The sequence below is a fragment of the Pagrus pagrus genome (genome assembly GCF_965226575.1).
Source record: "Pagrus pagrus genome assembly, chromosome: 20".
In the NCBI taxonomy this organism is placed as follows: domain Eukaryota; kingdom Metazoa; phylum Chordata; class Actinopteri; order Spariformes; family Sparidae; genus Pagrus; species Pagrus pagrus.
The window spans coordinates 4,860,571-4,876,024 of NC_140207.1; the positions used below are offsets into that span (position 1 = coordinate 4,860,571).

The 15,454-nt window shown below is 41.6% G+C and overlaps 1 protein-coding gene across 2 annotated transcripts in view; it reads left to right on the forward strand.

Annotated features, from left to right (window-relative positions):
- The window catches only part of LOC311249611 (cadherin-18), a 182,737-nt gene that overhangs the window by 104,314 nt on the left and 62,969 nt on the right, over window positions 1–15,454 (forward strand). For both annotated transcript variants that reach the window (XM_084340794.1, XM_084340793.1), the window contains exon 2: window positions 3,470–4,036. In XM_084340794.1, coding sequence (XP_084196920.1) covers window positions 3,806–4,036 — 231 coding nt within the window. In that variant the 5' untranslated portion in view covers window positions 3,470–3,805. The remainder of the gene's footprint in view (window positions 1–3,469; window positions 4,037–15,454) is intronic.

Sequence of the window (15,454 nt, forward strand, 5' to 3'; positions counted from 1 at the left end):
ACCAGGATGTTACGATCAAGGTACAGCGTACACCAAACCATATCCAAGAGAGAAATGTTATGTGCATGTAAACAAAGCCACTTTTCTCATGCGTCCTGCCAAGTTCTTTATGGCTGCCGCTGAGTATAACCCATTTGGCTAAACGCAGCTCATATATGAACACGCCGTGGGCCGACGGCTGCTCAAAACAATATCATCATCGTAAAAATAGGGGGGTTTATTTCCATTGACAGAGCCAGATGCTGTTGATTTCATGGCTTCCCGAAATGTATTTTGCCTCGAATCGGCATGATAATCAGACAATTAGGGGACTGATTGAAGAGAGCCCCAGGAGGCGAAAGTGAAACCACTGGAAAAGATATTGTCATTCTGACTCAGAGTCTGACTCACTCAGGTTCCACTATTGTCTCCAGGATGCTTCAGCTGGGTGGGAAAATTAACTACAGTGTCAAATAAGAAAATTAATTCTAAACTGAGAAGAAAAAGCCTTAAAACCTCTAAAAACAGCCTTTTTGAAAAGGGACCAATCAGTATTCTTTGCCGGCTTGATATTTACTTGAAGAGAGCAGCTGCGGCAGGATTTGGGCGTAGCTCTACCTATGCAGATGAGAATCTCTCCCCAGATTACACATGTTTAGTGTGTTGCCGAGTATTTATCCCCCACTGCTTTAATCCAAGTCGATGTGGAACAGACTCTGCCTCCTCTTTCGCAGCCTGGTCTCGCAGCAGGTATTACCCGTTACAACCACTTGCACTTAGTCAACATCACCAACAACTATGGTTGAGCGGCGTAATTTGCATGTAGAGATATTTGAAACATGGGGATTAGCGAGGGTTCCTAAAGCCATCTTAATCCATATATATGTGAAAATATTTATATTTATAAAAAAAATAATTCAGTGATTATCCTTCAAAGTATGTGACAGTCATAAGTTGCGTTAATGTCTCGTTTTAGCGTTTCCCTCTAATGTTGTCACATGCATTGTAAGAAATAGAGAGCAGCAGCCTTTGAAGTCTGTCAGCTCCTAGATCCTATTAAATATCAAATGCATGTGTTTGTCCTCTCGATAATCCCCACGAAGCTGCTATTCAGCTGCACCACTTTGAATGTTGGACTTTTCCTCTTGAAGTCGGTTTTTCTGACTGTGGTACTTCTTATCAATATTATTTACGGAAAAGGGCCTAAACTTCTTTTTACTTCGTGTTTGTTTTTCAGTGTTGACTCTCGTCGCTCACATAATTCACTTAAAGTTTCGCTTGTTAATGCAGGGAGCTGTCTTTCGTATAAATGGGGTGGCAGTTTTCTATTTTTGTGACAACTCGGTGTGACTAAGAAGCGCACACAGCCTCCGCGGGAACAACCTGTTTATTTGTAAGATAGCATTATACAGCCCCCTACCCATTGTCATACCAAAACAGCACGGGATTGTCTCTTTGTGCTTTTTCTTAACATGTTAAGCGTGTTTTTGTGGAATGGTGAAATGTCAGTCAAAAGCCTGACTATTCGACTCACAGTTTGAAGTATGGATTCAGCCAAGAATGATTCAAATCCTTCTGAGTGTTCGTTCTTCATCCGCTCTTTTAAGTATGCTTTGGGAGCTTTTGTGAACACTGAACAACTGAGAAATAATGGCAGAAAATATGACCAAAACTGTTACGATTTCCATTCTACAACTGTTGCTATGTATAAAACTTTTGTTTTGAAGACTTGGACAAGAAATGAAACCCACTTGAAAAATCTCTCATTTTCAAGATATGAACATTCACTCAATGTCTATAAATCAGTGATAGTTGATCAAATGAAAATTAGTTAATGGTTTAAGTCCTTTTCAAGCAAACATGTAAAACATTTTCGAACTAAATGATTCAATGAATAATAGTGAAAAAAACAGATTAATCAATAGAGGTCAGTTGCAGCCCTCGTGTCCATGGTTGTCCCCAACAGTCTGACCTCTGTTGCCTTAGTGTCCATGGTCTTCCCACAGTCTTACTTTGGTAAATGCATCAGTGGCAGTGATGTGTCCATAGCATTTTAAGCTTAAAATATAATTCTTTTGGAGGCTAAAGTTCAGTCTTACAATCTAATATGTGTTGCTGGTCAGGTGTTTTGGCTCTAGGTGAAGTGAAGGTTCGTGTTTTTGTCAACAATGGACAATACTTCTGCCTCAGGGTACTTTTGGCTGCTTTAACGTACAGAGCCTACCACAGTGAATAAAATGACAAATAGATCCTCCAATGCAGTGTTTACTAAATGTGTTTCATTTCAAATGTACACTGATAAAAATAGGTATACCTGAAAGCACTGGATAGCTAGTTACATGAACCTCATCCAAAGCAGGTGTACCATTGATTTTAAGTATAATCAGCAGGGTATGGCAGAGGTGGTTAAGTCAGCAAGAACATTTTTGTCTCATTTGCAAACTGAGCATCCTGCTTCCTCCTGTTTTCCTGGCACAAGTTCGAACTTGGTGTACCCTGTTTGAGAAAGGCCTCATTCATATCTCCCTGCACAGCAACCGAGATGAGATTACCAAATCATTATTTTCTTTAGTTCTGTCATCACACCGAAGGGCGTCTCAGAGAAGCAAGGTCAAATGATGCGTTTTCCTCTCATCAAAAAAGAAAGAAATGTAAGCAGCGAGGACAGATTTCATGCTTCAGCAGCAAATAAATAACACGTCTAACTTCAAGACACAATCCAAGACTCGACGATTCCTCACATATTCTCTTTAAAGACCACACAGTGGCACATGCAGGAACACAGGACTACCACAACTGCCCCTCGGATGCTCAGAAACAAAAAAAATTCAACAATGCTTGCGGTTATTTTTCACTACTTCAGTGCCATCTTCAATATATAATTTTGATTTAGAAAAACAGTTCCCGTCTGCGTTTTCCATTTCACTGCCTTCTAAAAATCACCCTCTGCCTTACGTCTGAGTGGCTTGATGTCTGTCCTTATCATAGTAAATGTATTTCTTCCTGCCACACTTATTATTCACCGTGCTGAGGCACACACTAAGCCTCCGAGTATGCCCCGGTACCGTTAAAACATCCAAATCAAACCTTTTGCGGATATTTTTTAATAAAGCCAACTCATCCTTTGAGTCACGGGCTGCCGCTGCTCCGCTCTGATACATGACTCTGACCTCACAGGGCGCTATCAGTCACCAAGCAGCTCTCTGACCTTAGAGACATGGCCAACCTTTTAATAGCACTGTTACTCCTCGAGTCTAAACTTGTTTATATCATCTGCACAATGATTAAAACGACTGGAATACTGAAACGAGATTTCTTGCCGCCGCTTTGTACTTTATCACAGTTGGCCAGTTTGAAGTGCATGTCCTCATCTGTAAGGATTTATGAGTTGCAATTTAATTGGAGGGAATTAGTGGACATTTAGCTTCTAATATCCATCAAATTAATCTCTAACTCTGTGTTTCTCTCCTCCCTCCTCTCTCTCTCCCAGGAAATCCAGAATGGCTTCCGGGATTAACCTCTGCTCTTGGTAGAACTGCCCAGAAGTTCACGTCTGTTTGCACAGCATCTCACAGCCTTGGAAATTCCATAATGTAAATGTTTCTTGCTCTTTTTCTTTTGTGAAACCGTCGGCTTGGAAGCCATGAACCTTAGAGGATCTACCGGGAGCTTTATTTCCACAGTTTGGATTTAAATCCCTCTTTTCGCACGAGCCTGCAGCGGTGGCTAGTGGTGGTGGCGGCTGCTACGGGGGCGGCGGCGACGGTGGTGGGAGGACCTCACCACCTTGGAAGACGGGGATAACTTTACAAAAGCACACGCCACCATGAGGATATCCACCACCTCCTGTCTCTGTCCCTTTCTGGTCTGCCTCTGCTTCATCCAGAGGTGCTACGGGGCGAGCCACCACGTCCCCGCCAAAGTGCCCTCCAAGAACCAGACCAAACTGGCCAACGGGGAGACTGAGGTGCACCACAGGCCCAAGCGTGGCTGGATCTGGAACCAGTTCTTTGTTTTAGAAGAACACTTTGGAACAGAAGCACAGTATGTTGGAAAGGTAGGTTTTCATTAAACTGTAAAAGAAAAAAAAAAATCTTTTGATCACAGAGAACTTGCTTTTCAACAGCTTACTTGGCATTTTTTTCTCTCTCCTCTTGTTTATTGAGAAATGGGTTAGAGCAGGAGCAAGCTGTTCCATTGAGGTAGATTGCCACGTCGGCATTGTACACGCTTTTATTATCGTCTGAAGTGGAAATTCGGGTCTCATTTGAGAAGGTGTGCGTCGTTTTTTTTTTTATCCTCTCCTGTCATTACGTCGTCTGACCGAAATTCCTCTTATGATAATGTCGAAAAAATGTTTTATTCTCTGTAATTAAGGAGTGCCTCTCAGCTTGCCTGTCACTTTGCCAAGCCGGCTATGCAAGAGTGGATTCAGTTAGAAAGTGAGAATCGCCCTCTACATCAAGCCATCTTTGAACTGAAGTATTAGATTTGGTCTCTCTGTGGGAAATGAACCCAGATCTGATCTCTTGGTGGGAAATGAACCACCGCAGTAAGAAATTGGACAGTAGTGCAATGGGGACACTATAAGCCGGGGTGCCTCGTAGTTAGAAATTTTTATGAATGTAATTTCAGTGTCATTTCAAACTGATGGATTTACCTCGCAGTAGAGAAGATAGTAGTGGCTCTCCTTCCTGCTCGTGCAGAGGGCACGGTGTAGCCTGGTTGTTGCTGGTGACTTTTCTCTTAGCTCCACAATAAGCCACAGGGAGCTGGTTAAGTCCTCTGCTTGCAGATTGCCTGCCCTTATCTCCTGAAATGTGTTTCTCCGCTGCAGTGATCATTATTCTAGGCACTCAGACACAGACTAATCCCCTCAACCGCACTCCGAGAGAAAGAGAATGGGAAAGGCAGAACGCTCCTCCGACTGCACATATGTCTGTATTTCAACAACAGTGCCATTTGAAGGGGAAAAGAAAGAAAGGAGGGATGACATGCTTGGAGAAAAAAAGAGGAAGGGTGAGAGGGAAAATGAAAATCAACAACAGCAAATATCACTTTCCACCTCGAACGGCTCCTTATTGAAATAAACCTGGGGATTTAATCACAGTGTCCTTGCGAGGCTGACAAAGCGGGAAAGAAAGGTTATTTATTGGTGAAACATGTTTTTGCTAATATTATTTGACGCATGGATGAACCATAAAATCCCACAACGCCAACAAACACAATCCAAGACATTGTGTCCTGAGTATTAGACAATAGCAAAGATATTTGCAGCATTCAGAGCGTCAGCCGGTCGATGCACAGACTGCATGAAAACGTAGTCACTCTTGGATTAAATTCGTCCACTGCTTTGAAGTTCACAATTGCTTGGTTCGCTGGCTGGTTAGCCGATGTGCTAGTTCTACTGCTACCTTAAGGGTGTTGTTGTTCTGTGTCTGTGTATGTGTGTGTATGTGTGTGTGTGGCGGGTGGCGCTGATGAAAGCAAAACAAACATAAACAGCTAATCCTGGATGATAATAAAGCACTGAGAAGAAACATAAACATTATTAAGGAATCAATTTGACATGCGTGTTTAAAGAGATGAGGTCTCCAGATGGTTAGCACAAAAAAACATTTAATTATGTGGGTTGGGACTGGTGTGCAGTGTCCTAATGTGGCCAGGAGACAGAATGACCCTTAATTAGAGGAAGACAGGAGTGGAGGAGGAGGAGGAGGAGGATTAATGCACTCAGCACGTACTGCTCTGTATTGTTTTTTTTTCCCTCCTCCCTTTGCTTGATTAAAAACTCTGGACATTAGCGGGCAGCAAATGAGCAGCTCCACTACAGGGAATTGCCAACACTTTCTTTGTCGATAATTGCCATCATCAAAAAATGTGAAGTTCTGAAACAGACGTTTCGTGATAAGATGTGTGGGATAGTGCGCACAGGAATGAAATTCTAATTATGCATGGTCAGTGTAAGAAGCAGAAGTGTGCTCAAACATCTGCAATGTCAAACATCAACTGAGCATACCACAATGAAAGAAGTGGCCTTGGGAGCTGGGAATGTTGTGTGTACATTTTACCAATGCTCTCACATAAAGGACAGCACAGTGACTAGACCGACTTCTGGGAATAAGTGAAGCGGCCAGTCTGTCAAGAACATTTTTAATCCCCTTGAGGTATGCCATAATCCCCAGTGACACCTTTCTGAGGGGCTGATGCATTTGGGAAATGACAGCTTTGTGCATGAGTGAGACGCAAATGCTTGGTAGGGGACAGGGCTCGTCCAGATACGAGACAGGAGACAACCCGCTCTCCCAATGGGAGGTGTGAATGTCTTTATGTCAATCAGCTCAGCGTGGCGCTTTGAAGTAGTCGGGCAGGTTACAGACGGGATGGTAATTTTTAGAAGACGATCGCAAATCCCCAAACCCTGAATGAGTATGAACTGCGTTGAACTGTCTTCTGTAACTTTGTTGGAGGAGCTGCTGAACAGCTGCAGCTGTTTGATAAAGAGAAAAATACAGTAGATCCTCAGTCAAAAATCCTTGTATCAAGGTGCTGAGCTGCTGCTAAAAATATACAGCAAATAATATAGATTTGACTGAATGGGAGCTTCAGCCTAGACTGGGTGGAATACCCCTCCTCTTATCCTGTGTTCATTTGCAGAGCAACCTCTAAGAAAGGTGGCTAAATGTTTTATTCATACGTCTAAAAATGGATTGTGCTGTGACAGAATCAGGCAACTGTCTTGTTGTATGTACAGTAATAGCTCAACAGTGGGAAGGAAGAAGAGTGGAGTGAGGTTTTTTTTTCCATTAAATTGCTTTTCACCCACACTTTGCAATGCAGGAAACAAGTGCACGCAGAACGGAATGTTTTCAGTGTTAATGCAGTCAAGTGTTACATGAAAAACGAGGAAAATTTAATAGGCAGTGATGCATTATTACTGTGCATTTGTTGGAAAGAGAAACATCCTGAAAACAGCAAAAATAGTACTTAGCAAGAGACATGTTTCTGACATCTTTCTGCACTTGTACTTGTAGTAGCGCTACACATTCAAACCTTTTCATTATTGGGTTGCAACTGACAATTATTTCATTTGTGAATAATCTGTCAATACATTTTTTTCATTTCATTTCATTTGTTTTGGTGACGTCTTCAAATTGCTTCTTTTAATCCAACCACTACCTGAAGAATCAGCAAACGTTTGACTTTGTTGAGTATCTTTTAATTAATGTTTTAATTAATGCACATATATTATAAAAGAGCAGTTTCCCAGAGCTAAAAATGACCAAAGACTTTCTATTTACAATGATACAAAACCGAGACAAAACAGTGAATTTTCTCTTTTTAGAAGCTACAGACAGCAAAATGTCAGACAGCTTTGTTTGATAAGTGACTTAAAGCAGCCTTCACTGATTGTTAATGGCCAATTGGGGACACCTGAACAAGATACCTGACCAATATTTGGTATTTACTTATTTTAGCTCTGCTTTGGTCTTCAACAAATCTTGAAGAAATGACCTGGCTCTGTAGGTGCTAAACCATACGTGGAAATGTCCCCACCACTGTTTTAAATGAAATGAATGCGACTGATTGACATGCACCTGTGCTTTCAACATTTGCTGTAATATTGACTGTTACTTGGTACTGTAGGTCACCATTGTTGTGCGTTTTATGCAGAATATTTCAATATTGTTGACAATATAGTAGCCATAGAGATCCCCTTTTAGGATACTTTTCCTGTTGTAATTATTTACTCTGACCTCATACTGATCCCCCTATTACATTGCCTAAAATCACATTTGTAGACCATTTAAAATGATCCCTTCATCTGGCCCGTACGTATGTCCTCACCACTTTTAAACAGAAAGTGACTCCCTTCTGCTTAACGCTCTATGTTGCTTACTTTGTCGTGTGCAGTCGGTTTTTATCTGCTCTTTCGTACTGAAAGCATCTGCCTGCTGCTCCATCTCTGTGGGTTTGTCACCAAAAGTGACACCTTCGATGATATGCATAGTCATATAATCCATTGCTTATACAAAAGTATTGATTGCTGCAGGTTTACACAGTCAATGATAACCAAAACTGAAAAAAAGAGCAATCGATTTAGCACCGACATGTACAGTTCTGTAAATGCTATGTGTGCGTATCTGTGGCATAGTGCCATTGATTTTTTTTCACCTGGGTTTTAGGCAGTCTTTGTTTGCAAACGCTCATCTTGATCTTGTCAGGGATAGAAATGTGTTTGATCTGCTGAGTCCTTGATACAGTCACACATTCGCCAAACAAAGGATGATAAAAAGGATGCCAAACCATGTGAATAACAGTTAAACTTCCATTGATGCTGCAGAAAATAACACTTCAGGATTACTGTACGCCTGCTGTCTGTGCAGGCATGTGTAATTTCCAAAGTGCATTCCCCTGTCCTCTGGCTCGAACGTTCAAACATATTAGCACCATTTAGACACTTGAGACTAAAACCATTTGCCTTCACTCAATGCCAGAGCACAAGGCAGAAACATGTTTTCTAAAGCTGATCTGCTGACGGTTTCATTTCTGTCTCGTTCCAATGTGAAATTTTAGCAGCAGTTAGAGGCAGAGCCATTAAATGAGTGTCAGAGTTGCTTCCGGGACTCTAATAATCTCATTACTGTACATCAAGAAGTCAACCATCCTGCTGGGAAGACAGCGATTCATTCTCTTTCCCCCCGCAGATGTCAAAATAGAGGACAACTATTGGGGCGGATCTCTGTGATGTGCATCGACGGCACGTCTCCAGCACGCCCCTTCATCGCCGTCTCTTGATGTATGGTCATTAGGATGGCGCTCCATCATCAGGGTTTACTGTGACTGTTACAAATCAATCGAAAGAGAAGGGGCCGCTCAGAGGAGTTGATTGGGAGGGTGCATGGCCAAAAAATGTGGTGATAATCAGACAATCAAGCACGCCCACATAGAAAGTGATTAAGTCCTCTTGAGTGAAGTAAAAGAGCCGAGATTTAATCAAACACGAACCCACCCCCCCTTCACTAATTGCAAATATGAAGCCAAGGCACTGATCATCAGCTAGTGCACGTACCCTGCTCATTTCTCCTTCTCCCAACTCCCCCCTGCTCCCCTCAGCATGCACACTGTTGATAGAATAAGCACTCCAAACCCTGACTCCCACCTTCAGCTGCCATCTGAGCATCAGCACGACCTGCTTTCGACATCAAAGCGACACAGTATCAACGACTGTTTCTGCGGCCGACACAAAGTAAGCGTGGCCACCGTTTGTCCAGCGCAGGTTTGATTACGAGAGTTGTGAAATCCCAACAAAGAACACGCGGATAAACAAAGATGTTGAGCTTGCAGTAAAGCATGTACAGCTATTTGTGGCTTCAGTGCATCTCTACAAATGCGCTGTGCCCTGGTGTAGCCCGCAGGCCCGTTTAGCTGAGTCATAAACTTGATATCTCACTGAAAGTTGAACTCGCAGAAAAATCTATTATAAATCAGCGTTGGATCAATCAGCCCAAATGTAGCCTGCGTGGCTGTTATTTTGACATATTTTGTGCTCTGTGCCTGGTATAAAATTTGATTCCAGATTGTCACATGCAGGGTTTATTGCCGTACTTATTCATTTTCTGCCTGCAGCAGAGAGATATTCTTCTTGTTGGCCTTCTTGTTCTCTTCCTGCACAGTCCATAATGAGTGGACATAACAGCAGTGAAGCAACATCTTTTAATGCGAGCAGAGAGCGAATGAAGGCTAGCTACAGTAGGGTACATACATTATGTGGATCTGTAAAAAGAGTACGACCAAGCCATTACAAAGGGCATTTGACAATAATGCAATCCGACCACGCACATACATTATCAGGATCTGTATAATGAAGAGGACGAAGCAAGTACAGATGAGGAAAGAAGTACAGGAGTCAAATGGATGAAGGTCAAGCTGCGTAACAGCTAATAATGTATCAGGATGGCACTGAATAGAGCGTATCCTCCCTCGCTGCATGTGATTCTGAAGATTGTGCTACATGTCGTGTACTCCCATTTCCAAGCAGCTGATATTTTCCATGTTCCATTAATGATTGCCAAAATCTAAAGAGATTAAATAATTTTCCTGACTCTGAAGATAGACATGAATAATGTCTGTTTGAACTGCAGCCACTTAGTATTTTGGCTGATTATCGCAGCACCATGTGGTCAGTCAGCTCTACATTTGTGCTGCAGAAAGAATTGGCAGGAATGGAATAATTGGCATAGTGGTTATGTCTAAACCAAGACTGGATGCTGTGATGGTGCATATTGTCCTACTGGTCAACAATTGGAGAGGTTGGATCTTCTCTCATCTGCTACGGTTGAACGAGTTTATTGATGGTTATGTGTAATTTCAGAAGTTTTAAATGCTTTTAGCAACCTGCTATCACACCAAACTGTGTAATAGACCCACCAGTTAATCTAGTCTCTTCCATGTTCAAGTATGCTATGTCAGGTTACATTTTCAAAATAAAAGCACCAAAGTGCCTCTGTTAGGTTCAGGCAACAAAACTTGGTGAGGTTGAGGAAAAGATCAGTTTTGCTTAGAATAACTACTTCCTGGCTATTTTTGCCTCGCCCAGGACTTGAACCGGGTCACCTTGATGAAGGGCCCTTGAATAAATCACACAACTATTCCAGGCCTCCTGAGAAAATGGACCAGGGCCCCCTGCTGGCACTGCACCTTCATACATCTGCGGACTTTTAGCACCTAGCGGGCCACATGCCGACCTCATGGGGATCGGCAGGTTTATTACACGCTCTGACGTGCGACTGGGGTGGCTTTTAGCAGATTTTTTTAGCTCATTCATTCATAGCAGGGTTCCCATGAGTCTTTGAAATCCTTGGAAAAGAGGGGGAATATCATGCCCTTGAAAGTTTGGGGAAAAATGCATAAATAGATGTTGGTCATTAAAAGTGTTTTTTTTACCTTGTGCAAGAAAACTGATTTTGAAAAGTTCTTTTGATGTGTTTTTTAACTAAATGTTGGTTAACATGCTGCATTCTGCCGTCTGTGTGTGTCTCCTGTGGTTTCTGCCATCACTATAACACGGAGCAATCAAGACTCTCTCTCTTTTTAATTGTTGTCTGTGAGCGCCTGTATGGCCTGCTCATTCTCATTATAAGAATTCTCAGTGTTGTAACGGTAATTAACCTTGATCCATGTCTAAAACTATGCCTACATGGGAATTAGGCCTGGAAAGTCCTTGAATTTGATGTCTAAGAAGGTATGCTCTGTCATGGAGATAAGATGTTCTGTTGTATTAAGGTTGTTTGTTGAGTGATTACAAGCTCTGTTGGTGGACTTAATAGCTGCTGGATAATGTAGCTGATTGCCATCATTAGAATTGAAATGATTAGTTGATTGGTTTATCAATTGGCAGAAAATGAAATGGTGTGAGGAAACGGTGTTACGGATAACAATATCATCAGAACATTACTTTATCTTGTAGGGGGATATGATAAATCAAACGTATTAAATCACAGACATTGTGAATCTCCTGCCAACTTATATTTGTTCTCACTGTGTTTTTTCTTCTTCAATGAATAAATAATCTGGATTTCTGCAACCAGCATCATTCTAATCAGATGTTCAAACAATCCAGTCAGACCAAAGTGCAGTTCAGAAGTCCAAAATGGTCATATTGTAATTAATCCAGACAAACATGTAAATAAACCAACACAAGAAAAGATATGTCATACACTGAAATATATATATATATACAAAAAAACTTGAATTAATATGTGTCTGTGATGATTTTTAAATAATATCAATTAATAATAGATTAAATGAATATATGTAAATCTGGTTATTTATTAATTGGTCTATATTTTTAAAACTGTTAAAAATACATCACAGTTATAGTGATTTTAAAAAGGCTGGTTCATTTAATGATAAACACGGTCTGTCAGCTTTTAACAGCAGCAAGATTAGTTAATGATCAACCTGTCAATCAGAAACCAATTTAATGAGTTCAGCATTTTGGTAATGTTGGCCAAACAGGTGTAAGTACATTTGCCTTTAAAAGCATCTATTCATCGGTGCAATTTTCGCTCTGTGCGCCGGCAAACTCAGGATGTGTGGCTCCTCATTTGTCATCAACTCTGACAGACTTAATGAGTGACTGAATAATCACAAGTTACAGCCCCAGTTTGATTACATTCGTGACCCATTAACTTTAATATTATCCAGCGTTACCGAAGGAGTAAAAAAAAAAAGTACAGTTTAATGTTGCTGAAACAACGTTGCAGTGGCAAATATCCGTCGGGCTGGAGGATTGCGTTCTTCCTCAAATCTTTTCTCTCCTTGTAATTGACTTAGACACCTGACAAGTTGTACGACAGAGCCAAAGCTAGATTGTTTGGCTCTGAGCACCAATTAGGTTGTGAACACAAACCGTTTAAGGCTACTTCTGACAATGAGCACACACGGCCCAAACAGTGAAAACCTGTAGCTTGTTGACAAAGGAAAGCGCAGATACACTATCTCTCAGGTTGCTCCTCTGGGCATATGATGAAATTATAAGTCCTTGAGATTGGAGTGTTTTTCACCCGCGACTTCAGAGCCCCAGACTCCGTTGATCTCTTTAAACTCCCCAGAAATGCATTGCCAGCTGCCAGCCGCCAGCCACATGCCAGTCATCTATTCGACTAGTCTTTAATAAAGTCGCCCATAGAGACGGAGAGATAAGCACAATCCCTTGTTTTGATGCCCTGTGGAGGAAAAGGATTCCTCTAAGTCTTCGTGGAGACATGTCCACAAAACAAGGTTGCAGAGGTCATCGTTTCACCTCTCACATGACATCTCCCTGGGCTTTACTGATCAGTGTGTGTGAGACGTGCTCCATTCGTTTCCATTCATTATTTATTGCGCGAACTGGACATTGCTGCGTTCCCTACTCTTTCATATTACCACATATACTGTTGATGTATGTTAAGCTCATATCAGGGCTGCTCTGCCGTTAAACAAAACTGACACTAATTACATTAAGGCGGGCAGTCATGAAATTTTCTGTGTGATCAAAATGAACTATAAATAAAATATCCCAACCCTGAAGCCGAAATCCAGTAGCAGCACCCTCTGCAGAGAAATGGAGCCCTGTATTTGAAATCCTGTGACAGACATTTGCCCCCAGCTCAGTTTTTTACAATCAGCTTTGACTAAGAAATATATGAAATATAAACTGTCCTCTGAACAGCAGTGATGGACCTCCCCATCCAGAGAAAATTGGACACCCCGAGTGATTTATTTGCCTCTTCTCCTCTCTTTGATATCATCAAGCAGTCAGAGAGGGTTAGGAAACCTGAGAAAGATGAGTGCAGTTTACCTACAGCAGCAGGAGGTATATCAATATAAGACCTACCAATATTGGTTGTTGTATATATGTCTTAAACTGGTCTTGAAGGCCTCGGTTGACTGAATTTATTTGAATTCACTTGACTTTTGCCAATAGAAATGAGCAGTCACACGTGTGAGCTCTGAGTTTCAGAGTTGTTAGTGGCCCTAATGACTCTGAAACTCCCCTCCAGTTAATCAGAACTGAAGAAGCCTCTTGGATGAGAGGTGAAGCGTCTTCAAGAAACTGAAACAAGTCCAGTTGCCTACGATACAGCACTTAAAATGACCAATTAAATGATTTTTCTTTGGTAGGAAAACGTGCGAAAGATCACTTTGTTTGCAGATCTTTTTCCAAGGTGCCTGTGGCCCCAACATCTCCACCAATCAGATGGTTAGGGTCACATTTTACTGCACATAAATCCAGTTGATGTGAGTGTATGGAGGGTTTTCTCTAACATTATAAGGCATAGGAATAGCAACCAAGCTGTTTTGGGATAAATGTGAAATCACTTAGAGCGCCACCCTCTTTTTCAGGAACACCCTAATCACATTTACACATTTGCACCTAGCAGGGGCCCAGTAAATCCACAGTCTGATCTGCTGGCCACTGAGCAGTAGGGGTTAAGGGCCTTGCTCAAGGGCACCTTAGCGGTAAGCCTCACTGTTAAAGTGATGAGGGACGTTCTCTTAGGAAAAGACTCATTTCCTCAGCTGAATGTCTGTCATAAGTTTATTAAGGTGTATTTGTGAGATGCACCAGTTGTAAAATTCTAGGCCAAAGGCAATACTGATGTCCAAACAACAATTTGTCCGATGCCGATACCGGGGGCATGTTGTCTATTTTGCTTTTGTTCTTATTCATTCCTCCCCTTTTGCCACTGAAACAAAGACATTTTCATCATAAAAAGGTTGAAAGTCATTCAGCCCTTCATCACACCATCTTTGAAAGTACGAATTTATGAAATGACCTTTAAGATAACCTTCTTTCACAAGAAAAAAAGATAATTTTTTTTTTTATTCAAAAGCCTTTTCAGCCCACTTTAGAAATACCCCCTCATTGAGACTTTTTCAGCACTTACAGCCTTACAAACCGACGGCAGGAATGTCAGAAGCCAGGAGATCATGAATACTGGCAGTCAATAAGGCTTATACCGCCTTAAACCGATTTCAACTTCATATTGCCGCATTCAAGTTTAGCCTCATTTTCCCTTTCGCTGCCATTTTGATACTCGGATATTTACATCTACTTTTGCTTTTTGTAGCTTTACTAGCAGATTAATCAATGATGTGTCTCTTCCTTTTGTTTTCTGGGGATATCTGGAGAGGCCTGGATCTTGAATCGTCTGATCCTCACTGGAGTCTAGAGGGTTTAGAAATGTAATGACGGTCAAAGAGGTAATATGTATCACACAGTATGTAGGATAGATTTATAATGAGCACACGATGGACCATGACGAGGTGTTATGGAAGATGAGGGGGATTTCAGGACGAATCAAGACCACACTGAAAACCTGTGATAATAGTCGAACCACCTTTTCTGATTTGAATGTATCCTCATACTGTTTCGCTCTCAGCTGGCCTGACACTTCTGTGCTTCCGGCCCGTGATGTTTGTGTAATGGCCCGCAACCTGTTGACACTTTTATCACCCATAGATTTTGGAAGGCAGTAGGCGCCATATGCATCATTGGTCCGCACTTTGCCGAGCATGATTTATCGGCTCCTGCAAGGGAAGTCAATGGCTAAATTAGCACTCTGACTGGAGGCGTAATTTCATTTATGAGCTGGAGTTGTAGAGTGCGGCTGGACAGAAGTGGATATATCCTCGTATTAGTTATGGAAGTGGTCTGTCTTTAAGTAATAACTCTGGTTCTCTGCATTTAAATGATCGAATTTGTGTGTAGGAATTGATTATCAGCCAGTTCTAAATGTCTTTGACTACATTAAAAATTCAGCGAGTGCAGAAAAGCGGCAAACGGTGTCAACAGAGTAATTGGTCCTATCCACAAGGCCATAGATGTGTAAACATGTTCTGATTTCTTGCTTTGAAAGTTGTGTTTCGTATTAGTACAATCTAGCAACTGATTAACTACCTGATTCAACAGGATCTTTGACTCCTT